Here is a 26,122-nt window from a genome sequence, read left to right as displayed (position 1 = left end):
CATCATTAGCTACAAATTAAAACCGTCGGAGCCTTAAATCTAGATGTGTGCATGAGTTTCTGGAACCAAACTGTTGAGATAAAGCAGGTTTACGGGCTCTTGCGCAACAGAAAAAAACATTTAGAGATACCTAACAGATGCAGGAAGTCGGGCTTAAAATTAATCTCGGGCTACAACTACTGATTATTCTCATTATCAGTTGATTAGTTTAGCCCGAGGTGATGTCATCAGATATCTTGTTTTGTCTAAAACCAATAGACTATCAATTAATTATATTTATTATAACGTAGGAAGCTGAAAAGCAGTGAATTCTCACACTTGAAAACCTGGAACCATCAAACGTTGTTGTGTCTTTTTGATTGAAAAAATGACATAAAATGAGTCGTTTCTGATTGATTTTCTATCCATTGATTATAACTGACAATATCTGCTGTGTGCTGTTAAGTGGAGACCGTTGAATCAAGTGATATAAATCGTGTATGTAAGGTTAAGTCATTGTTTCAGACAGAATGGATGTTTGTAAATTCAAGTGTTCTCTTTCTTAAAGGAAAAATATTTCTGCTTCTAGGAAAAAGAGGGACGAAAAGTTTACAGTAAGTACTTTTTTATTTTTTTTTAACTTTGTTCTCATTTAGCTGCATCACTTTCTTTAATTGTTTATCTCTAGTATGAGTTTGGCTTCCTTTTTTATGGAGAGACTAATAAATTAATGCCGTAACGTAAACATCTGTAGTATTATCATTGTTCCTGTCGTCCCGTGTGTGTCGTTTCCCTTCCATGTGCTGACTTTTGTGTTTTGTCGCCGTCACGCAGAGAGTGACGCCTCAGTCGCCGCCTCCTCCTCCCAAACCTCCGTCTCCGAGCTTCGAGTTGGGTCTCTCCAGCTTCCCTCCCCTGCCCGGAGCGGCCGGACAGCTCAAAACAGACGACGTCTTCGACAACCGGCTGGCCAGCAGCGTAGTTGTCGGAACCATCAAAGAACGGGTAAAGGACTGGTTTTAACACCGGGGTTATGTGTTTTATATATTTTATATGGATAAATTCATATATTCTTTCCTTTAATCTCTTCCCGTTTGTGTGTTTTGATGACAGAATGTAAGTGCTGACTCCAGTACCGGAGGAGCCCTCTCTCCAGCGGGCCCCAAAGAGCCTCTTCGACCTTCCACCTCCCCGATGCCCACAAGCTTCCAGCCCTCGCCGACCACCCCGATCCCGGCCTCCGGGCCTCCGACACTGACCCCGGCCGCCGGACCTCCGCACAGTCCCGCCCCCTCCCTCCTCCCAGCAACGTAAGAACCAGACTTCCTGAGAGATGTTATCTTGTTCATGCATTTGACATAAAGTTCCACATTCTCGCCTCCCGTTTCGACGGCTTCGCCCTCACGTTTTGCGTTTTGTTTCAGGGAGGTGAAGGTGACGGAGGTGAAGCCGAAGGAGGCGCAGTTATCTGTGGAGCGAGTTCCCGGCACTCTGTCCACCGCAAGCAAATCAGTGCAAGTCAACGGTGCTGCCACGGTCAGTATTGATTTCCTCTTTTTTTTTGTTTTTGTTTGTTTTTTAATGTTTACCTCGTTCTCATCTCAATCGCAGACGAATCGATCTCAGCATGAAACAAAAGGAGGGTAAATGAATTGCGCTTTAATTCTGCAGCGTCTCATATTGATCCCGATCACAGACGAGTCAGATGTTCTCACCTCCCGGGAAGAAACAAAAAAAAAAGTTAACATTTTTTAAAAAATCAAAACAGACAGAAGTTTCAGTCTAAAAGATTTACCTGCAGCAACTGAAGGGAAAGTTGCTGCACAATCAAGATAATAAAAGCCATAAACACAATAAAGACAAAATGAGCAACTCTCATAATGAGTTAAAAGCAAAGGAATATAAATACAGACAGTGAGGGAGTCAGTCTAACATGCAAAGGCAGCTTGTTCCAGAGTTTAGCCGCTTTAACCTCGATCTTGGCACAACCAGAAGCAACCTTTCAGCAGACCTGAGCGACCTTGACGGGGCGTGTGGTCGTAAAAGGTCAGACAGACACGTCGGAGCTCGTTGGCAAACAATAAAATCTTTTAAATCAATTTTAAGGGAAGGTCTGCTTTGGCAGGAAAAACCTGTCGGCCTAACTTATAATGAATTCCCCCCCCCCCCTTCCTAGGTTTTTTTTTTTTTTTTTTTTTTTTGCAATGCGGTAAAAACACAAGTGAGGTGTTAAAATCTGCAGCTGATGAAACGCTTTGATAGACCACAAACATGTAGGTGTGAACAGAAGGTTTATAAAGATGGGAGAGGGAAACATGATAACAGGATACGGCAAATGAAATGCCTTTTTCAACACATCCGAATGTTAGATAAACATGGTTGATATCAGGTTTCAGGAACTAGCAAACAGCCATGTTGTTAGACTGGTTACTGGTTTTTAAGAAGGCTGTAAGATTACCCACAGAGGAAGATTAAATCCTCAGGTGCTGAAGTGTAAATCAACTCCTAACACCTGAAGATTAAAGTGTTTACTGCAGGAAAATATGGCAAAAATGTAAAGTATGCAGTTTATTTAGGTGGAGGTGTGACTGTATGTGTCACAATACATTTACTAGAAGTTCAACTGAGGAACTATTTGGACAATAAGCCACGTTTATCAACCATATAACCGACATAATGAATCTCTCACGGACATTTAAATTGACTCGTATCACAGTTTGTTTGTTGTTGTTTTTTTTTCGATTTCAAAATGGCGACAGCAGAACAGCAACAATAGCTGTGGCTGCATTAGCTGATTGGCATCTGCTCAACAATCACTGGCAAGCGAAAGCATGTTGGATCATTTATTTGCAAGCAGCTCCCACATTTGTGCAAAAGAGCGAACTGAAACCAACCAGGACATTTTGGTCCACTTCTGAAAAAAAACTGGTCATAAATGATGTAAAACCTGAATAAAATTTAAACTCTTAACTCAGGTATGAAACGAGTAAAACTATCTAGTGAAGCTTTTTTAGTTATTTCAGACTTTCTGGTTGAAATAAACCAAAACACAACATTTAACTGCTGACTAGTAACCTGAAATCCCTCACTGTAGCTCTGCTGGTGCCTCCTCCTCCTTAAGCTTTTTGTTATTGTTGATTTAACTGAGGTTTAATGTTCATGGCTGTTTGTTTAGGGGGAGATTAGTTCTCACAACAGAAACCTTGTTTGCTGCTCAGAATCTTTTGAGAGCTATAAATGGCCATTTCCTTGATATTATAATAATAATAATAATAATAATAATAATAAAAAGTTTATTTAGTATAACACCTTTCACACAAAGTGCTTCACAGGAATAAAAATTCAAAATAAGACCATAAAAATATAATATAAGTGTGTCAGTGATATGTAACCAGAATTAAAACCCACCAATCAGACAGAAGCTGAGAAACTTTGAGTAAACAAATCAACATGAGAAGGAAAGTGATAGTTCTTTATGGCCTATTTTAGACATTAATCCAGTAATTAAACTAACTTGCAGATGAAGATTCGTCAACATGGTTTAAATGATACGACAGCATTTCTACTGGTAGATGAATACTGTATTGTGATTGTGTTAACGATGGCGTCTAGGTCAGTAGAGCGTTTCACAAGTGCAGACTATGGAGTGACCCTGCCGGTTGTTTCCTCCCAGGAGCTGAGGAAGCCCTCCTACGCAGAGATCTGCCAGCGGGTGAAGGACACCCCGACATTACAGCAACCGCCGACCCCTAAGGAAGCCAAGCCAGCATGCGCCGCCTCCGCAGGCGAGGAGAGGAAGTGCCCGGACGCCTCCATCCCGGCAGGGGAGGCCAAAACCAGAGAGACATACCCCACCTCCTCCAAAACGGGCTCGGCGGCCGTCACCCCGGGCAGACCCCCGCGGGAGGCCCGAAGGCCGGCCGGGCGGTGGGCCTCCCCGCCCCCACACCCAGGGAAAACCCCCAGCAAAGATCCACATCACACCCCGCCCAAATCCCCCCAGTAGGGCGACTCCCTCTCCCTTGAGCCCCCCCCCCCCCCCCTCCTCGCCCCCCCCCCCCCCCCCCCCCCAACCCCACTACGCTCCATAGATGCGTTTAAAAAAAAAAAAAAAAAAAAAGGAAATATAAGTCAGGGCTACTCAATACTTATATCCCAGAATCACCAGTCACAACAAGCATAGAGGACGCCTTCTTTTCTGGATCAGGGCTTGCAGACAAAAAGCACTTTACTGTGCATGTAGAGCACCGTTTCATTCTTTTTATTCTATTTATTTGCTCTTTTTCTTTTTTTTTCTTTTTTTTAAATTTCCAGTTTTATTTCTCCTTTTTTCTCTTTTTTCTCTTTTTTTTTTGCATTACGTAGTTGTGTCAGCCTGTAAGTTGGCACAGACAACACTGAAATTTATTCATTCTGTCCAAACGGCCTTGTGGGATTAAATTAGTCTTGTGTGTGTGTGTGCGTGTGTGTGTGTGTGTGTGCGAGCGAGCGAGCGAAGCAGCCAGGGGCATTGTGTTGGAAGTCACCCCCCAGTGGATGATGGGACAGAGCGCGTACAACAGACTCCACCTTGTTTGACTCTCATAGTGAGGGGGTTTGTTTAGCATGTTGAGTGGCACTTTTGTGCAACTTTTATGTAGCTTAATTATGGTTCATAATTAGCAGATGTGTCTTTTTTTTTTTAATACATATTCACATCCATATGCAAGATTTAACACCGAAATCTCATCACAACAAGATCCTTTCGTTTACATCGCCTGAAAGTGATTTTTTTTTTTTTTTTTCCCCAGCTTTATTCACACTAGATTTGTTTTCAAACTGTCTATCGGTACAGTTACTGCTGGTAAATCATCGCTGCCTCAGCGTTTGTTTTGTTTTGTTTTTTTTTCTTCCTCTGATCATTTTCTCTGGAAAGAATCGCCTCCCTCTGCTGTTGTGTTGTTTTTACTGTTTGCTAACACTGCTAACTAGCTAGCTACGTTGCATTAGCTTGTGTCCGACGTGAGGTCAGCGATCGCTCGTTCTGATGATTTTTTTTTTTTTTTTTTTTTTTGGCATCAGACCTGAAGGGCATGTGGACATCTGCAACCAAAAAAAAAAAACTGTGCTTGATGACAAATACTCAATCGAGGCGCCTGTTGTCGGCCAACATTTATTTGTTTGTTGTAAATGTGTGGAAGTGGGTGATTTTTTTTTTTTTTTTTTTTTTTTTTCCCAAGTTGCTCGCAGCGTGTGTGAAGACATTTAATAGTCAGGGGGAAGTCCATTTTTTTCTTGGCATTATGTGTTTGTTTGCTTCTCTCTTCTTATATTAACAAACTGTGGAAATAAAAATTATCAGCGGGCACATAACTGTTGTGCGGTGCTGACAAAAAAAATCCAGTAGAGACGATAAATAAACTCAAAACGCCACTCCGGAGGTGAGAGGGGGGGGGGGGGGGGGGGGGGGAACACTGGTGGAGCCGGGAACAGGAAGTGAGGAATTTAACACTAGCTGCCGTTCAGACGCCGCCGCCTTTTGTGTGAGAACACACGTCGGTCTACCAGCTTCGACGACTTATTTTGTCATTTGAATATCTGCTGAGACAAAGGGGACAAAACGTGTTTGTTTCCTGCCTGAAATGCATCAGAAGAGGCAGAGTTCAGTATGGAGGTGGAGGGTTTTTTTGTTTGTTTGTTTTTTTTTTTTTTTGAGGCAGAGAGGCGACAGTGTGATGTTCAAATCTATTCAAACAGCTGCATGTTTGGAGTTCTTTCTTCTAGATATTGGTGCTAGATGTCGAATCCTTGAATCTGTTACTACGACTCATCCAAAACTGTATGTAGAAATGCTTGATTTACACCTACAGAAACCTTTTTTTTATTATTATTATTATTATTATGATTTGCACTGTTAGTGTTCTCTCAGACTGGCAGGCAAATGTATCAGATTATCCTACTTGAAGAGGAAAAAGGGAAGAGTTTTTGATCCTGAGAGTAGAGGAAATCAATCAGGAGTTAATAAACCCATCACATTTTTTTAAAACCAAGAACCCATAAAACACCCCATCACCGTACACACACACATTCGCTGGAGCCTTTTTTTTTTTTTTTTTTTTTATTTGTTTGTTTGTTTGTTTGTGTCGTTCTGCCTTGTGGATGCCAGTTGAACACACTGTGGTTGAAGTTCGGGAGGTCTGTGCAGCAGCTCAGAGCGTCTCTTAAGAAGCGTCCAGCTCGTTGTTGTTTTTTTTTTTTGACGTCGTGTTACTGATGCTCTCTTTTATTTTATTTTGTTTTATATGTGCGTGTTGAAGGAGTTGATGCTCGTTAAGGCAATGCTGTGGTTTGGATTTTTTTTTTTTTTGGCCTCTTGATTATAAGTATCAATGATTGTCATTGAGAGAGCGCTTGTATAACTGATGAATATGGAAAGTAAGAAGGTTGTACAGACCTAGAATATTTTACTAAAGCTTAAAAAAAAACTAGATGAAGGTAAATGACGAGCGGGTTTTGTGGAATGTAGGTGCAGTTATTCGATGATGGAGCACGAAAGAGAGACTTTGGGGAGACCCTGTTGTTGGGGGGCTCGTGTGAACAGTGTCAAACCAAACATCCTTTAAAAAAAAAATTTTTTTTAAAAAGTTGCGTTTGACGACAGCAGATGCAGACGAGAGCAGGAAAGCAATCAGGGAAATCTAAAACTGTAAAAATCCATCCTCGGTGTGGTGATGATCAGCTCCTCCCAGCATCAAGTCTTTTACCACTAGAGTTGTTTTTGTTTGTTGTTTTTTCTGTCAGCATCCTCCCTCATCTGTTTCTTCTTCTAGTTTGGTTTTGCACTGTTTGAGTTAAAAAAAAAAAAAACTGTTTCGGGAAACCTTGGGACAAGATTGACCAAAGCACACGCTTCTTCTTCTTCTTCTTCTTCTTCTTCTTCTTGCTGCTTCACTCCTGTGTTTTTTGGGAATAATAAATAAATCGCAGCCGACCGACGGGAGTTTAAAATTTAAAGCACAGAGTGGAGGGGAAAAAAAAAAAACAACCTTTTTATATCTCCTTGAGCCTACAGCATTTGAGGTTCAGAGGTTGGAGACGTTCACACACATACAAGCGACCACAGATTTCGGGTTTTATGGGACGTTATCGAGCAACATTTTTTTTGGTCGAGGAGCTGGTGGGAAAAAAATTCCTATGTCAACAGTGAAGTAGTAAGAAGATCGATGCAGGGAGGAAACTTGAATTTTCAGCTTTTGGTTGGATGGTCTGTCTACTGTAGCAGCCACTTTGGCAGATAACCAACCGTGTCTCGGATGTCTTACTGTATTCTAAATAAAAAAAATTGAATTTGCAGGAGAAATAGTAAAAAAAAATGATTCGAGTTTCAAACTGACAGCTAGAGCCTGAAACTGCAATTATAAAATGTAACAATTTTTTTGTTTTTTTGTTTTTTTTTGTTTCCCTCCCTGCTCATCAGTCTTGTGCTCGGGTTAATCTTCTTTTTTTTTTTCTTTTTTTTTTTAAGTCGTCACCTCAGATGCAAAACACCCTTAAAAAGAAAAAAAAAACCACTGTACTATACACAATATCTGTTTTTTGGGGCGGGGAGAGGGGAAATAACCTACACGACGTGGGACCTCGCATGTCTCGCCAAAGTCTTCCTGCAACAAGAAGCATTCTGGGAAATCCCACTAAAGAGAAAACAGGAGCCCATCTGGAGAAAGAGGGAAAAACTTCATAACAAAGCCTGAACTCCTGGTCATAGCTGCTTTTGATTTGGACGCTAAATCTTGAGTTTGCTTACAAAAAAAAAAAAAAAAAAAAAAAAAAAAATTTTTTTTTGAAATTTTTTTGAATTTTTTTTTTTTTTTTTTTTTTTTTTTTTTTTTTTTTTTTTTGAAGGACTGAGATGCACTTGGATGGGTCGATTTTTTTTTTTTTTTTTTTTTTCTTTCCATTGGTGGAAATGGTGAAAGAGATGAAAAATGCACCATATCCACTTATTTATAAACCAATGCTGTTTATTCCATGAGAAATATCGTTAAGTTTTCTTTTTTAGGGAGAAGAAAGAAAAAAAAAACATAGAGATGCATCTAAGGTCTCTATATATATACGCAAAATGTAAAATATTTCCATCCAGTGTTTGAGAAACTTGAATTTTATTTAAACTTGAAAAATGACTTTGCCTTAACTTTTATACAAGACAAGCATAGAGTTTATTTCTTTTCAACACCCCCCCTTCCACCCCCCCCCCCCCCCCAAAAAAAAAGAAAATGTTAACGAAGCGCGACTCGTGGAAAAATATTTAGTCGTACCAGACTTAACAAGTCTTACTGAGAGAGAGAGAGAGAGAGAGAGAGAGAGAGTACAAATCTAGCAGCGTTTTCTTTTCTTTGCCCTGTTTTTTTGTTTTTGTAAAATGTACGAAAAAAAAATCATTTTGATTGTTCTCTTTTTCTTTTTTTTTTGTTTGTTTTTTCTTGTTTCATAGTTTCAGGTTGTTTTTTTGGGGGGGGAAAAATATAAACCTTGTAAATGCAAAACTAGTCAATACTGTATTAAATATGTGCACTTTGAAGTGTGTGCTTTGCTTGTACAGTTGTAAATACTCAGAAAAATATAAGAGGTACCTTAAAATGATTATAAAAATATATTGATCTTGTTGAACTATTAATGTCGCTATCAAGCTGGATGTAGGATATAAAAAAAAAAATTAATGTTGTGCTTTTGGAAATATTTTTTCTTTAACTTTTTTTTTTTTTTTTAGTTTTGAGTGTGCGGAGTTTGAATTCTGCTCCACTCTGCAGCGTGGGCAGGTTGTCTGATTGTATATTTTTTTTTTGTTGTTTATTTGTTTTGTGTGTTTCATTCCATCTTTGCTACCTGTGTCCTCGGTCACACCTGGGTGTTAACAGGTGTGTGTCTCTTGCCCCGCCCCCCTTTTCCCCCAACCTTTATACAAAGCTTTCGTGTCCACCAACATCCTTTTTTTTTTTTTTTTTTAAAAGCTCTGGCTTCTTTTTCTGTTTACGTGAGAAAGAAAGAAAAAAAAATATTGTTTCACAGAAGCCTTCCGGTTTATTTGCGCGTAAAGATATTTGAATACTGAAGCACTACATGTCAGATTTTTTTATTTTTTAGTCCACACGAGTTCAACTGTATTCAGTTTTGCAAGACTTATACCGGGTATTTTTTTTTGACATCTTCAAATACTACTGTTACAATACCAAGAAAATTAGTAGACGAAACATAAATAGCAGTTTTCCAACAGAATTGTATCCATTTCAGATGAGAGTGGAAAAGCAGCAGCATGTAGACCATGACACTAATACTCAACATCGATATGGTGATGATAATGACATGTTCATGCATATATGCAACTCTACAGTAAATAATCAAACTGCATTGTGTCCACGTGAGGTGGACAAGTATGACTAGACAATATCTAACATCAGACAATATGTAATCATAGGACAATAGAAAGCTTAAGTTCTCTTTTTAAGATGTTTCACTAACCTCGGCTCGATAACATATTTTCTTATAGAGGATTTATTAATCAGTTTTTTTCTGAAAATCTGGAAAAAAAATGTTTGGTTTTCTGTCCATATTTCATGATAAATTAAGACGGTAAGATTGAAGCATTTTGTCACTCGACGTTTAAGGAAACATGTTTTGCTTTCTTTCCGAGAACAACGGTGCCACTCAAGTGCATTTAAGTACTGGATGCGGTTAGCTTAGCGTAGCATGAAGACCGGAAGCTAGGAGAAACAGCTAACCTGGATTTGTCCAAAGTTTTTAAAAAAAAAAAGTAGTCAACCAGCACTTCTAAAGCTTACAAAGTAACACTGAGTAGTTTAATTTGTACACTAAAAGGAATGTAAAAATGATAATTTGTGGTTTTAAGACTGTCACGCAGCTGTTTTTTTGTCAACAAATAGTTCCGGCACAATACTCACCCTGAAACCACAAATTGTCATTTTTACATTTATTTTGTGTACAGACAAACAAACTACATATTACTGTGTTACTTTGTGAGCTTTAGAGGTTGTTTGCAGGTGCATTTTTTTTTTTAACTTCAGACAGAGCCGGGTTAGCTGTTTCTCTACCCGTTTCCAGTCTTGCTATGCTAAGCTAAGCTAACGACGTCCTTACTCCATCTCTGTGTTAAACACACAGGCGTGAGACTGATATCAATCCTCTCATCTACCTCTTGGAAAGAAAGCGAGTAAACAAATCCATTTGATCTTGAACAGTTTCTTTAATGATGATTAAAAATGCGAGTTTAGTTGGTAAGCGGCGGCTACAGCTTCCATGAATAAGGTCGGGTATCATTAATGTTTGATACTAAATGATACCGTAGTTTCCATTTTCTCATTTAACTAGAAAAAACATCCAACTTTTAAGAGCTTTGACTTCTTTAAACAGTGGACGTTTGATGGCAGCTTTCGTTCTGTTTTTCTGTGCGATGGACACATTTCCAAAAAAGCGCCGAGGTTTGATATCCAGTGTTTTATATTGTTAAAACTCACTGGAGCTGAACACGAATGAATCTTCCGTTTACTTTTGGTAAAATTGTCCTGTACAGTTGAGGTTTTCAAAGGGTTCGTTGTATCCGAAATATGACCCAGGTGACGACAAAAGAAGGTCGTATGAGCGTTTAAATAGTGTGCGTTGACAAAATTACAATTAAAATTGGGTTGAATTACACTGAACAACAGACTTTGGCGTCCATGTTTTGTTGGTTTTGAGGCGTTTCTGTATTAAGTGCCGAGTCGGATATTTCGGAGAAAAATCCCATAATTACGACTGGGATGTTGACGTAAACGCTACGTACAAGTCGGACACTCGTAATTACAATTAACATCAATATGACATGAACGCGGCGTCGGTCCTGTTTCCTCAGATTGACTCGGTGTCAGATTGGTCGTTTTTAACGGGGAAATAATCAACACGTTTCTCTTCAAATATGGACAGAAAACCACCAGTTTCAGCTTTTCACAAAGAAAAAAACCGTTAATGACAAAATACAAAAAGCGGAAGTTAGCCAGACAGAAACTTAGACATCTTAACCGACACGTTATCGCCGCTCTGTCTTTTACTCTCCCCTCCGCTACGCGCTGCAACGCCTCTCGCCAGCAAGAAAGAAAAGAAAGCGATGCCTGATGGACACGTTCCTAAGTTTTGTCATATTGTCTTCAGACACGCTGTGTGCTTCACGGCGATCTGATGTGTGACGCCAAACGGACACGGATATGAACACGAACACAGTAAAGCACATTTGAAGCACAGAGTAACACATTCAGAACATTCACGCTTTTAGATCGTACGGCGCACGACGCTCAAGGTGGGAGATTATCGGTCGCCCTGATGCGAGGCAAACGACAAATTAGTGGCCTGTGGATTTTAAAATTTGGGGGGAGACGCCAAATTTATTAATTGAAAATCTTTGGGAATTTGTTGTCGTTGTCATCGAGCAAATAGTTTTCCCCACCTTTAGTGTCGATGTAGGTACCAGACGATAAACATCCAATCAGCCAAAAAATCATTTGTTCAGTGTTTGTTTGTCAATACCTGTTGTTATTTTTCCTTCTGATTTATCGTCAGCTTCCATGACTTCCTCTCCTGAGAAATAAATGTATAAATAATTTTCTTTTTGACTTTTTTTTTCCTGTTTGTTTGTTTGTTTGTTTGTTGTGTTTTTTATTTTAGGGGGGGGGGGGAGTTGGGGACAGAAGCAAAGGCTCAGCTGGAATCACAGTGACGTTTTTGTTGTTTTGTTTTTGTTTTCTTTCTTCAACGTGTCTCAGAACGATGTTTTCTGGCACATACAAGTAACATGCGCAAAAATTGAGATGTCTGTTTAAACCATTTGATCACATGTGGACTGCATTTTTGATGTGGCAAAGAAATACCAATAACTGTGCCATTATACAACTGTTGTTTTTGTCTGACTGGGCAGTTTAAACCTGTACATAGCTGAGCGCTTGCCATCTATGGCTTTTACTTTGTTTTTTTGTTGTTGTTGTTGTTGTTTTTTTTTTTAATTATTATTTTAAGATGCAATTTTCTTGTTCTCTAGAAAGTCCATCAAAGACTTTTTTTTTCCACATCCGGAGAAATCTACAATGTGACACCACTGACTGTAGGAGCGTTTTGATTGGTGGTGACTTGGCGGTCGATGATCCCTGCCTGCTCCACGAGGCGGAGGCAGCAACCTTTGACCCCTTCGGCATAGCCTCGAACTTTGTGACGTTTAAAAAAAAAAAAGAAAAAAAAAAAAAGAAAAACACAGACGCTGATTGCAAACTGGGCATCCCTGAACTGTGAATGTGTGCATGTGTGGAATTAAAAATGTACCACCCGGAAATTCAGAGCGATGCAGAGAGAGGGTGACTCTTTTCTGAAGAGCGGGTACCTCAGACTGGATGGTACCGCTTTGGAAGGGATCTCTTTGTGTTTTTTGTTTGTTGTTTTTTTTTTTTTTTTGGCGTGAAGACGGGCGCAAGTTTCGGACTGCCTCTTCCTGTCTCGCCGGCACTAACACAAAAAACGCCCCCCCCACCCCTCCACCCCCCCAGGTGTGGCGTTTTTTGTTTTTTTGTTTTTTTTTGTTGAGGAGCTCCTTTCTCTTCTCATGGACCTTTAACATGGAGCGTCACACTTCATATCAGCCCCGTCAGTCGCCTCAGCTCTCAAGTCTCCTCCTTCCTGTTCGCGCGTTTTTTGACAGTGCCATTGTTTTGTTGTTGTTGTTTTTGTTTTTTTTTCCCCCCTCAAGGGTTGCATCTTGTCGTAAAAATGGACCCCCTTGTGTGTGTGTGTGTTTTGTTGTTTTTTTTTTGTTTTTATTTTCTTAAAGCAAAAATATAATAACGAATGCACAACAACTGACTGGAACATGACTCAATCTCTCTATCAACTCACTGTGGTTTAACTCATTAACACTCTTACCATGCTACGCTAACAGCTGTGGACAATCGATGACTCCACCGTGTTGGGGTTTGGACAGATAAATTTGCCTAACGACACCTTTAACAGACGTGGAACGGAGATTGCATTCAAGAGGGCTTCTTTCTTTCTTTTTGTTTTTGTTCTGTTGTTTCCTTTTCTTTTCTTTTCTTTTTTTTGTTATTTTTTTGGGGTTTACTCTTCCATTGAGACTGGAATCAAGCGTACATGTCAGCTATAGATAATTTAAGTTACTCTTGTGTCATGATGTAAAACTGTCTAATTTGGAGAAAAAAAATGTAGCTTACTGAAAAATAAAGATTTAGGCACTGTTGAGGAGCCGGTGTGTGTGTGTGTTTTTTTTTTTTAAGCAATTCTGTGAAAAATTTGCATCTTTTTTTTAGTGTTTTTTTTTTTCTTTTTAATCAGTTTTACATGATTGAGTTTATGACATAATTATATATGAAAAGTACAATCACAATAGAGATAATAATTACATTCCTTTAGCTTCATTCATTTGTTCACTGCTCTGTAAAGTGAGATATGAAAGGGGAAAAAAAGATAAACATACAAAGGTTTGGACTGGTGGACTGGTATATTTTACAGTATCTACATACTCATACTTGTATGTTTACTAGGGGTGCACCCAAATACAAACACATTATTCGGCAATGCACAAATAATGTGTTTTTTACAAATATTTGTTTCATACAAATATTTTTAAAAAATATCTGTTAGAGGTCTGTCTGCAATGAGTAAAGTTTTAGCTCAGTAGATAAGGTAGTTTATTTATGAACACTTATTGTTACACTTTCATTTTCTAAAATTAAAAGCATAATAAAAAAACAAAAACAGGATTTTTAAGCCTCTTTCCACTTTTATTCGAATACAAATACAAATAATTTTGCTGCCTCAACAAATACAAATACAAATACTGGGCTTTCTGCACATCCCTAATGTTTACACACATAAACAATTACAAGGGTAAATTATCTTTGGGTTGACAGTACTGTGTCCCAAATCTGCATTTCACACTTTATTAGCAGATTTCGAGTCTTATGTGAGTTCACACCAGAAAAGTGACAAAAAATTGAATGCGGTGCACTCAGGAAACAGGAAACAGAGGAGCTTCTCACAGTTGGGTGAAAGTAATAGTGGATGGTGTTGAAACTGCTCCAGGAAAATACACAAAAAAACTTCCAGTTCCTTTTTTTTTTTTTAAAGCAGTTCTGTAAAACATGTCTCTTTAATTTAGTAGATTTTGTTATAAAGTTATAAAAGTTTATTTACACCACTGTGCAAAAGTCACTAAAAGTAAAGAGAGGATGCTTTCAGAAATAATGCCATGACTAGTTTTTATTCATCAATTAACTTCATACAAAGTTGAATAAACAGAAGAAACTTAAAGTAAATCAATGTTTGTTGTGAGCAGCAGTTCTCCTCAGTGTTTCAGGTACTCGGCAGGTCGGTTGGTTCCTGCGTCTTAGAGAAGTTGCCGCAGTTGTTCTGTGAATTTCGGCGTCTCAGTGTCTCTTCATGTTAATCCCAGACTGACTCCATGACATTGAGATCAGAGACCATCTGTTGCAGGACTCCTTATTCTTCTTGTTGATGAAGATAGTTCGTTATGACTCTGGCTGGATGTTTGGGCTCGTTGTCCTGCTGCAGAATGAATCAGACGTTCTGTATATTACATGATTACATTTAGAAACTACAATCACAACAGGAAAAATAATTACATTCTTCAAACTTCATGTCCCTTACCCCAATCTTCCTGTCACATTTCTCAATGTAAATGTCTCAAAGAGGTTTTCCTCGCTGTAATCATTCCTCCTGTTCATACTGGATATTAAAAGATCCTTCAAATGTGTTTTCAGTGTAAGTGATGGAGGCTAAAATCCACAGTGTGTCCACACAGTCATTTAAAAGTAGATGTGAAGCTTCTATGAGGCTTCAGCAGTCTGAGTTAGTCATATCAAGTGGATATCTGACACATTTACAGTCTTTATAGCATCAAATTCCCTCTTTGTGTTTCCTTGGACAGTGTTTCCCTGTTGAGCTGCAGGTGGAAGTATAGTAACAAAAAGAGGGACTTTGGCACTAAAAAGACTGTAACGTTGAAAGATATCTACTTGATTTGACTCATTTGGATGCTGAAGCTTCATATTAGCTTCAGATAAACTTTTAAATACATTTTTGCACAGAAGGAGGACTGTGGATTTTGTCCTCGATCACTTACATTGTAAGTACATTATGAAGGGATCTACTAATGGTCAGTATGAACAGGAAGAATGATTACAGCAAGAAAAACAGGTTTCAATGTTCATTTGGGCTCCTGACTGTTGTTTTAAGACAGACTTGAAAAATTGTGAACCTGTCCTTTAAGTGCATGGTCATGTGTATTTTTATACACTTAACAGATATGAAGAAAAAATGACAATTAAATGTAAATTAGATAGAAGCAAAGTTGAAGGGAACCGTAGCAACATTTATTCTCCAATGTACCCACTTTATATAAAGAAGGGGATTAGGACAGCGCACCTAGTCAACTGATTTTAATTTTGAACTGCCACAGGGATGTTTCGGGCCAGGCGCCCTTCCTCAGCGTGTATGCTGGCAATCAACACAATCCACAACAGGTGGGCTTAATTATAGACATCCACAACTGACGCAACAGGTTCATCTCAGCGGGGGGGAGCTACACATATGAGTCATAACATAATAAACAAAATCAACAAAAAAAGCTTATGCCCAGTTCATAAGAAGACAAAAACTAAATCTCATTCATGTGGCACATCATAGAGAATTATATACAGATCATACAAAGAAAATATCTTGAGTTCATAAAAGTCCATTGAGAGTGAAGGTATTCCTAATCCCCGTCTTTATTCAATTTCAATATTTTAAGGATTCAGCACTCTGCTTTTTGATTGTGAAGTGAGTGTGTTGTATTACATAATACCCATTTTATATAGACATGAATGTTTTTATAGGGAAGTGATAAATATCTCTACTTCTGCTTTAAAATGAAACTCAGATAATACATGCAGTGTAGAGGTAAACAGTCCACAATGAACTCTACAGAAATCAGCTTCAATTAAACTGCTTCATTTTTTTTTTTAACTGCATCAATTTATAAAGATTTAGAAAGTGACATTTAATTTTGTAAATCTCATCAGCTTCAGCCTCAGGTGTGAGCAGGTCCTGATGAGAGTGAAGAGCCACAAGATGGCAGCATGTTCACAGCAGACGCTGCAGGAGCTCCTCTCATCTCACCGTCGGATGATGATGATGATGATGATTTTATGTCCAGTAACATTCACAAACATGTTTCTCTCTTCATTTTACATTCTTGATGTGTTTCCAGTTAACATAAATGAGAAAAAAACATCACATTAAAAACATTTGCAAAAAGAAACTGATATGAATTCATGTGTTGATTTTCACTCTCATATTTGTCACTTTTTTCTCTTTTCTTTATGTTTCAAGAAATATTTTCAGTAAAACAATAAAATCATTCTCTCTATTATTACTATTTTTACAATATTCCCATTCTATCATGCATAATCCTGACGATGTGCAGATTTCTTATGTGTCAAATGAAAAAGCAGCTTCACCCCATCAAATTTATGTTGTAGGCCTCAGAACTATTAACTAGCTGCACAGAAATGTATTTATTAACGTCTTCTTTATTTAAACAGCACTGTGCTCATTAGGGGCCAAAAACAGGAACACTGGGTTGAAAAGCACTTTTTATACATTTCCAAACATCACAAGGCATCTGTCATGACCTGATAATAAAGAGGTAACAAAAGATAATTAAATACTGAACTAAATATTTACAGTATGGAGTGTAGAAATCAGTGGCATCAGTACACTGTAAAAAAAAAAAAAAGATATTTCACCGAAATTTACTGTATTGCTTTACAGTTTTTTTGTTTGTTTGTTTTTTCTACATTAAGTGTAAATGCCATAAAAACACAGTAAATTATTTTTATTGAAAATATTCACCATAAAATAACAGCTGTAATCTGTAAATTAATATAATGGAATATTATAGTTTTTTTAACATGATTATTCAAATACTTAATGGTCTTGAATGTTAAATTACATTGAATTCTATGTAAAAAAAAAAAAAAAAAAAAAATACAAATAATACACATTCTATTATGAATGTAAAATTAAGGCAACTTTCTGTTTTTTTTTTGTAAAAATGTAAATGTAAAAAAAAGTTAAAAAATGGTAAAAAGTCTGGCAGCAAAAGTTGCCAAACACTTACCATCAAATAACGTTAATAAAACCTTTAGCTATTCTAAAAAGATTTTTTTTAAATTACAGATATTTACTGTAGAAATTATCTGCATTTTTACAGTCCAACTGTTGTAAAATAAAAACAAAAAAAATTATAAAATATTGCTAGAATGTTAAATAAATGTATAAATGTGCACAAAAAAATGAAAAACATTGCAGAAATACCTTTAAATTACCTTTAAATAATGGCTTGTTTTATATAGTATTCTTTTGTAAATTCATAGAATTATCCAATTTATCCATTAGACTGCCCCATCAAAGCTTGAATTTCTGGATGTAAAACATAAAAAAATATGTAAAATTATATTCAAATTATCCTCCTTTAACACCCATTAAAGGTATCTTGAGAGCTTTAGGCTTGAATTGTATGTGATTATCTCATTTATTTCTAATATTTGGCAACTTTTGCCAGACTTTTTACCATTTTTTTACAATTTTTTTTTTTACAGTGTAGTTTATGTGATGCATGAATGGAGAATGTGTGTGTGTGTGTGTGAGTTTTGGAAGGTGTCATGAAAGCAAAGTAAATAACTGAACCAAACCAGAACAGGTGCATGAAGGGAGAGATGACTGCCGCTGCTGCAGCCTGGACTTTAATAACCCATCAGGTGTCACCAGTTGCCCTAACAAGCACCTGTTGAGACGGAGCAGGCAGGTAAATCACAAGTTTAAACAGCATCCTGCAGGATAATCACATCATTTGGTAATCAAGCCGTCATCTGTATCACCTGCATTTTCACCCGTGTTTGTTTTACACGTAACCCAGCCAGCAGAACAAACCAAAAATCAAATTCCAATACAATTTCCATAACAGCTATAACAGTAATAACAGTTAAACTGAGCTTGCAAGGAAACACCTCAAATCCAGCTCTTCATTCAGTCCATGTGGTGTTTTTAATTTATGCATCCAGAATGCTTCACGTTTCACTTTCTCAATGTCTTGGAAGTGTTTTGCTACAGGAGAAGTTAGATCCTTTCTCCTAATAGTGCTTTATATGTTCTGAAATCTGAATTTTTCAATAGTTGTTTTGTCTTTCTCCACATTCATCAAACCATGTGGACATTTCAGCATATAAACCTTCCCACTGGAGGCAAAGTAATACGTTACTTTATGTTAAAGGTCTGAACTGTTTAGTGCAGGTTGTGTTGTTGTAATGAGCACATGAGTGACGAGGAGAATTCAGGTTATTGTGGACTTTTGGGTGGCTGTGACCATTCAGTAGCATATCTTTTTGGTTTGTTAGATAAATTTAACAATTCAGGTGAAAATCAGAGCTGCCTACTTGTAGATTTCCAAATTCTTCAAATACCAACATGCTTTAGGTCTGATTCTCATTATGTAGAACAACTCGAACAATTGAAAAATGATTTTTAAAAAAATGTTTATTTAGCGTGTATGATATAAAAAAAAATGAAGCAGAGCTGCAGTTTCACACACAAACCAAACATTTATTTAAATAAATTCAGTCACAAAGGTCATCAGAGGACAGAATCAGTTGTTTTTAAATGTTGATCAGTGACCGTGAGGAGAATCAGACAGATGGATGTGTTGTGTTTTACTTTCCTCTCACATTTTCTCAGTCTGCTTGTTTTTTCAGGGGTTTTACCCCTCAGGCTCAATATCAGTCAAACTGTATTGCATTGTGATTCTCAACACAGTCTGAAGACAACCTGAACAGGATGGAAACACAAACACAACAGATGTTGGAAAGGTTTTCTTCTCTATAAAACACAGATAATTAGCGAGGTCATCTCTTCTATAAAAAGTGGTTCCTGAATTTTGTTATCCGGCTCCTGTCGAGTCTGCAGGCTGAAAAGTTTTCTCTCTTTCTTTTGGTTGTGGTTGTTTCTACATCCTATCGTGACCCCATTAAACTACTGCAACATTTACAGTGTTTGACCAAAAATCTTGACTCAAAGTCCCAGATAAAGCTAGTGAGGAGGGGACCTTGAATTAAAAGATTAGTTCAACGTTTTGGGAAATATGCTTGACGCAGGAGGAAACAGCTTGTCTGGCTTTAACGCTTGGATTACCAAACAGACAGAAACCAAGACTGTCCTCCCGAGAACAACAACACAACAAGTCGTAACGTCAATCAACCAAAAACAACTTATAGTGACGTTTGAGTGACAGATGCCATCTAGTGGCTGTAATAATTATGACCTGCAGCGGTGGTGCAGTTTATATGACGTCTATACAAGGTGACATTTTTCCTCATTCAGAGGAGGAGGATGGACGGAGGCCGCAAGAGACTGTTGTTCATTTCCTGTTTCCAACCGCGAGTCGAGACAGTAAACGAAACTACAATCGTTCTCTAACCTGGTTATTATGGAAGTTGGTCTAACTTTAAGAAAGAAAACCCACAACACATGTTTCTCTGACCTTAACAAAGTGATCAATTTAAACCAAACCATGATCTTTCCCTAAACCCAACCAGACCTCAACCACAGCATTGTCACATCATAAAACATCTTTTCTTTTTTAACAGTGATGTCTAACAGTCTTGGAAAGCACAGATGGATCATGTTGTCCTGCTGATTACTGCCAGATTAGAAAACGCTCCTATGTGTCGTTCTGGAGTCACATGATCAAACGTCTTGCTGGAGACATTCATAATTTGGTTGATTGGATATTTGTTTAGGAATTTTCACCACAGGACCCACATTTTTATTCAGTCTTTCGGTCTGTCTTGTATGGAGAGCAGGTGCCAAAGTCTAGTTTTAGTTCCTGGTTCTTGGGCGTACAGTGGAGCTTGGTGAGAGTGTGGAGAGGGGCTCAACTACAGTTTTTTTTAACCAAGGACCCTGACAGGTTCATGCAGGATCTTAGGGGTGTGCCCGAATACAAATGCATTATTCGGCAAAGCACAAATAGTGGGTTTTATACGAATATTTGTTTCATACAAAGATTTTAAAAGTTATTTGTTGAAGGTGTTCCCCAGAGATAAAGCTGAGCTACTGACACAAGCAAAGTGGTCCCAAGGGACTCTCCATAACCTGTTGTTCCTCTTCTCCTTTCCACAAAGTTAGGTTGTAAAAAATAGGCAATAAATGAAAAGTGCAAAGTAATAATTGCCTTTGAAGTTCCTCCCTACATGTTACATCATGTCTCTATGTTATGGGTGTATAAATAGGTAGAGGTCTGCCTGCATTGAGGTGATGAGTAAAGTTTTAGCTCAGTCAGCGCAGTCGTCTATGATCTGGGAGACTCCAGTTCAAGACCCGATGTGGGGACCTCCTTCGTAATGTAGTTTATTCATGAACACTTATTGTAACACTTTTATTTTCTAAAATTAAAAGTGTCATAAAAACAAAAACAGGATTTTTAAGCCTCTTCCCACTTTTATTCGAACACAAATACAAATAATTTTGCTGCTTCAACAAATACAGATACAAATACAAATACTGGGATCTCTGCACATCCCTAGTCTATCTGCAGTCTTACAGACCTACGACCCTCCCATCACCCCCGCCAACCCCTGACCATCTCACTGCTCATGCCTAAAACCTAACCAAGAACCAAGTGGGTGTGTCAGGTAGTAAAGTGGGTGTGTCAGTTAGATATTGCGTGTCTGCAGATAGACCTCCTACTTGGGTTCATCTTCTGTTCAAAATCTCCAGGAGGTGATTGGGCTGGAGCTGTTTGTTTCCAAGGTTGAGAATAAAGTTTTTTTCTTCTGCTCCCACCTGACTTAATGAAGGAAAATATATATATCAAATATATATATATCTGTTGAAATATTTATATTTTTTTATGCTAGTGTCATCTGTCACCTGTTAGCAGCTTAAAGCCTCCATGTGTGGAATTTGAACATATACAACTTGTGTCGTCAAGGCAACAAGCAGCTACTCACTTAGTTCATGTGAATTTCTTTTGTTTTCTTATGTGTGTAACAACTGTAAGTTCATACGCTGTAGTTCATTTAGGGGACAGGGATAATAAAAAAGCTCTCGAAACAGTTTAGAGATCTAAAATTGAATTTGCAGATCTTTGATGTTGCTGCTGCTGCTTTCTCTCAACTCTGTGATGAATCTGAGTGTCGCTTCAGTGTCAGACCTGCAGCAGGTTGTCCAAGCAGAGAAACAAGCTGTCTGGGTCAGTAATGGAAAAGTAATGATGATGATGGGACTTCTGCTGCTGCCAGGGGCTGAGACACAGATGATGATGATGATGATGATGATTTTAATGAAATGCCCTGCAGAGATGAAAACACAGACCCTGAAATGCATTTTTATTATGAAGCTCCACCTTATGTTTGAGGCTAGAAAACAACTCAACTGTGAAAAGTGGGAGAACAGAGTTATAGGTGTTATGTGGGATATTGTTACCACGCCGAGTTTATGTCACTGTTCCTCAGATCAAACCTAAAGCTAAAGCTGTTTTGTGTTTTTCTTCTTGTTCTCTTCTCTGTGCAGAATGATGTACGTGCAGAGTTTGTTTTCACATTTTACATGTGCATGTCTGAAGGGGATCTTAAACTTAAAATGCTCAATAGTACCTATAATTATATTCTTTTTGCTTTGATAGAATCTTGTATTTTAGGTGTCGGAGCATTAAAAAACACTGATTATCTTACTCCTTTATCAAATACAGTTTTTCTTTAAACCTGCAAACTTTGCAATGTGACTTTTTTGGCCACTTGGGGGCAGCCGAAACGAGATACAAACACTGACATACGTATTACTGCCTATAAAGTTAATACAGTGAATTTGTTAGCATTTGTTTATTTAAGAAGAGTGTTTCTGGCTCTTTAGCTGCTAAATGCTACATTATGTTCACTAGCTAGTCTACAGTTAACTGTGTCTGTTTGCAGGTAGTGTGGCAAGTTCATCACAGCGTCCAAACAATAAAGTTGTGGTCCATTAAACCTAAAACAATTAATTGAAAGACACTAAAAAACCTCCATAGAACTCAGGGGACCTGCAGAGTTTGGTGATAATTCTCTTAATTAAAGTCAAGAAACTTAAGTTTGTAACTGTGAGTGAACTGTTTCACATACATGTAGTCATGTGATACATTACTAATACAAACATATTGATTATAGCTGCTTTATGATAAGATTAATCTATTATGATCCCTGTAATTGGGTTCTTTCACTCTTCTTTTATTTTGAAATAGTGTCACATGACACCTTCAATTAGTTTCCTTAATTTCTCTAGTAAATCAACATTGAATGATCATTAAAAGTGCTCCTATTGTTAAATAGTAAATTATTAAGCCCACATGGACTTACAAGACACCAAAATACAGCTGCAGTGGTGAATCATTTGTCAAATATAGACAAGAAGACAACTTACATTACATTGCAAACAAAGCACTTTGTCGTCTGTACCTGCTCTACAAATAAAATCAGCCACACAGAAGATCCTGTGGTGGCCCTGAGGTGCAGGACACAACATTTCAGAAAACACAATGAAATTGTTGTTGTGTTTCTGAAATCTTGTTGTGTTTTGCACCTCAGAGCCACCGTAGTTGATTATCATTCATCCAGAAAAAATAATCAGAAATTAAATCATGACCAACAGTCTATTAGCAGCTCTGTGAGACTGCTCATGGTCTAAATGCTAACATCTGCATGCTAACATGCTCTCGATGGTAATACTGCATGTTGATTTTTAGCAGGTTAGCATGTTAACCTCTTAACATCCACTGGAACGCCGGCGACCCACTGAAGCTAGTTGTAAGCAGCTTCGCATCACACAAAAATGAGTAAAAGCAACCGACACAATTTGGCCACTTGGAGACATTTTGGAGATGTTTGTGGACACCAGTGACACTACAAACTAAAAACTCCTTAGATCCGATAAGATTCGGTCTAGAGGTCTGGAATTTTATACAGGTGTGGTTGACAAGATGTAGAAGGTATGTGGTGATTTGCATAGTGCTGATGTAAAGCTCGTCCTAGTTATTGTTATTCAAATATGACTCATCATAGACGAGGACCAAAAACACTTTTTTGAGCCATATTTGAACTGATGTAGTTTTCGTTGTGTTTTAGCCACATGCTAAACAAACACATTTCCAGAAACTGGAAGATGTTACCTTTCAAATGAAGCATAATACCTGCATCTCACAGTTCTTCTGTTATAAGCTTTTCCATTTTGGTATGCCAAATAGGTGAAAATTAAAAAAAAAAAAAAGAGGTGGCTGTTTAGAAGCTTCCCATGTTCACTCATGGATGTATTATAATAGCTGGGTACTGAACTAAAAATAGCGCCCACTGAATATGGGCAGTAGTTTTTCCTCCGCTGGCCCCGCCCATGAGCTCCCGCTCGGCCCACAGACTTTACATTGTGATGACGTCACGGATCGCTTTTCTCGGCTCAAGGAAAGTTTTACAAACATAAAACCTCCATGGATCAAAAGTTCATAATAGAAAGAGTCATAATTGATGTTGTTTGCAGTTCGAGGTGTCCTGTCAACAGTTTTACAGGCGTCTCTTTTACAGTGGTGGTCTATGGGGAAAATCCTTTTTGGGCCACAAGGGGATTTTTTGATGCAATACCGCGAGTGGCCACTGGGAAAAATTGGCTGCAGCGGCGGCGCCCTATCCAGCTCTTATTATACATCCATGTGTTCACTGTGCTGGTTTAGTTTATTAGCATGCTAGCATTAAACACAAAGTGCAGCTGCGGCTGATGGGAATGTCATTAGTTTTGCAGGTATTTGGTCAGAAATTAAATTTTGACCAGAGGGTGGCGCTAGATGGAAAAAGTCAGGAGATCAAAGTTATTACGACTCATCTACTGGGGAACATGAATGTGTGAACCGAACCTCACGGGAATCCATCCGACAGTTATTGAGATATTTCAATAAAGAACTAAAAAGTCAACCTCATGGTGGCGCTAGAGGAAAAGTCAGAGGATCATCAAAGTCAGTAGAACCATGAATGTTCTGAAGCAGCTTTTGATCCAATTCATCCAGCACGTTACACATATTTCACAGAATAAGTGAAAACTTTGACCTAACAGCGGCAGTTAGAATCTATAATCTTGAATATCTCTTGTAAATTTTAATCCAATCCATCAAATAATTGTCAAGATATCTCACACTGAACAATAAAACGCTAGGATCACCTAAGGAGGATTTATTCACTGGGGACCATGAACGTCTGAAAATTTAATGGCAATCAGTCTGGACCGATGTGATAGGCTGACTAACCGACACTGGCACCTCTACTGACGTGCCGGTTTAAGGACTTTAAATATGGGTTGATTCATTGAAGCACTAAATAAGCAACTTCAAAAAATGTGCATAGTTGGGAAAAAAAGTGTAAATTAAAGAGTTCATCAAATGAAAACTGACTGATCACCTTAAACTGTCCTCAATATGTCAATTAAAGGTAAACTTACACTGTTTTTCCTCTAAATATTCATGCAGACTTTGCCTAAATATGAGGTTTGTCCACGGAAGATAATAGATAGATAGATAGATAGATAGATAGATAGATAGATAGATAGATAGATAGATAGATAGATAGATAGATGTTTTCTGGCGCCCTCTAACAGTTGTTTACCAGTTTTATTTAAAAAAAAAAAATCAACAGCAGTTTTTATTTTCTCGTCAGATCAGAGGAACAACTTCGTCTGGAGTCGATCAGAAGAAAACATTTGACCCTTTGTGTTAATTTGTTGATGTTTTCAGTGCTTCAGTAATTTCAAGCTGAGAGGCGCATAAAGTTAGAAACAGTCAACAGCGAACAAACAGGAAAAGGGAGGATTTCTCTTTTCACAATAAAAGTCATGGTTGTTTCTACTGATTACGTTGGCATCAGATGAGATGTCTGATTCTTTTTGCAAGACAGAAATCAAAATGATAATGATAACAAGCCCGCTGGATGTTTCCCGGGCTACATTTAAATCTTTTGATTGACTGATTGATTGATTTAATGTATCTGAAGAAGGCTGTTTTGACATTAATCTGCTGAAAGTGGAAAGTTTCTCTGAGCTCATTGAAAATCTGATTTTTAATGGCCTATGAGCATGATTTGTGACATCACGACTAGTTTGGAGCCAATCGTGGTCCAGTATTCAACTTACACCAGTGTGATGTGGAAACTTGAAGCCTCCAGAGCACAAACATTAAGAACAGACTGTTCAGTGAAGTAGGAGACATCTGGTGTCCAGCAGTTAAACTTCTGAAATTAGCAATATTTACATATTTTTAGATTCTGGAATGTTTAATTAGTGAGAAGGAGAAGATGCCATTTTAATGATTTTAACGTGGTAACTATACTCAGTGCTGGAAGTATTCAGACACTTAAGGTAAAATACCGAAACAACAATGTAAAAATACCCCATTACAAGTACCCACATAATGAGCTTTTAATATACAACACATTGTTAAAGATGAAACCAGTGGTTTCCAACCTTTTTTGGCTTTTGACGTCTTACAAAAAGCAGTGTGTAGTCGGGGTCACATTTCACATGTCTATGAGTTGTTAACAGCTCCACCAAATAGTGATTTTTCCCTCTAAACTTCTCACATGCTTTCATTTCAAAAGATTAGAGAAAAAGTCCAAAAACTGAAAACAGATTTGTGTATCAGAACTTTGTTTTTTCTTCTTTCCTCTCCCATTAATCATCTCACGACCCCTCAGACGACCACTGGACTAAACTAGCTAACTGTATATAAAGTAGTGTAAACTAGCTCCACCTCCAGCAGCTACAACAGTAACATGCTGCTCTAACACTGATGCTTCACTATTAATAATCTAATGATGTCATATATAATAATATATCAGTCAGAGGGACCAAACCACTACTTTTACTGCAATACTTTAACTACATCAAGCTCATAATACTTATGTACTTTTACTGTAGTAGGATTTTTCATGCAGGACTTTTACTGAAGTAAAGGATCTGAGTACTTACTCCAGTACTAGTATTATTAGAAGTATTAGTA

General features: G+C 37.9%; 1 protein-coding gene across 2 annotated transcripts in view; it reads left to right on the top strand.

Annotated features, from left to right (window-relative positions):
* larp4b (La ribonucleoprotein 4B) overlaps window positions 1-3,985 on the top strand; it is a 46,255-nt gene extending 42,270 nt beyond the window's left edge. Inside the window, exons 13-17 of one of the 2 annotated variants that reach the window (XM_042427577.1) lie at window positions 569-593; window positions 814-984; window positions 1,093-1,289; window positions 1,404-1,515; window positions 3,653-3,985. In XM_042427577.1, the coding sequence (XP_042283511.1) occupies window positions 569-593; window positions 814-984; window positions 1,093-1,289; window positions 1,404-1,515; window positions 3,653-3,985 (838 nt within the window). Of the gene's footprint in view, window positions 1-547; window positions 594-813; window positions 985-1,092; window positions 1,290-1,403; window positions 1,516-3,652 lie in introns of both variants that reach the window. The other variant, XM_042427576.1, reaches the window with a different exon arrangement.
* Window positions 3,986-26,122: the final 22,137 nt, after the last annotated feature.

The sequence above is a fragment of the Thunnus maccoyii genome, chromosome 12 (genome assembly GCF_910596095.1).
Source record: "Thunnus maccoyii chromosome 12, fThuMac1.1, whole genome shotgun sequence".
NCBI lineage: Eukaryota > Metazoa > Chordata > Actinopteri > Scombriformes > Scombridae > Thunnus > Thunnus maccoyii.
This window is presented reverse-complemented; position numbering and strand designations above follow the sequence as displayed.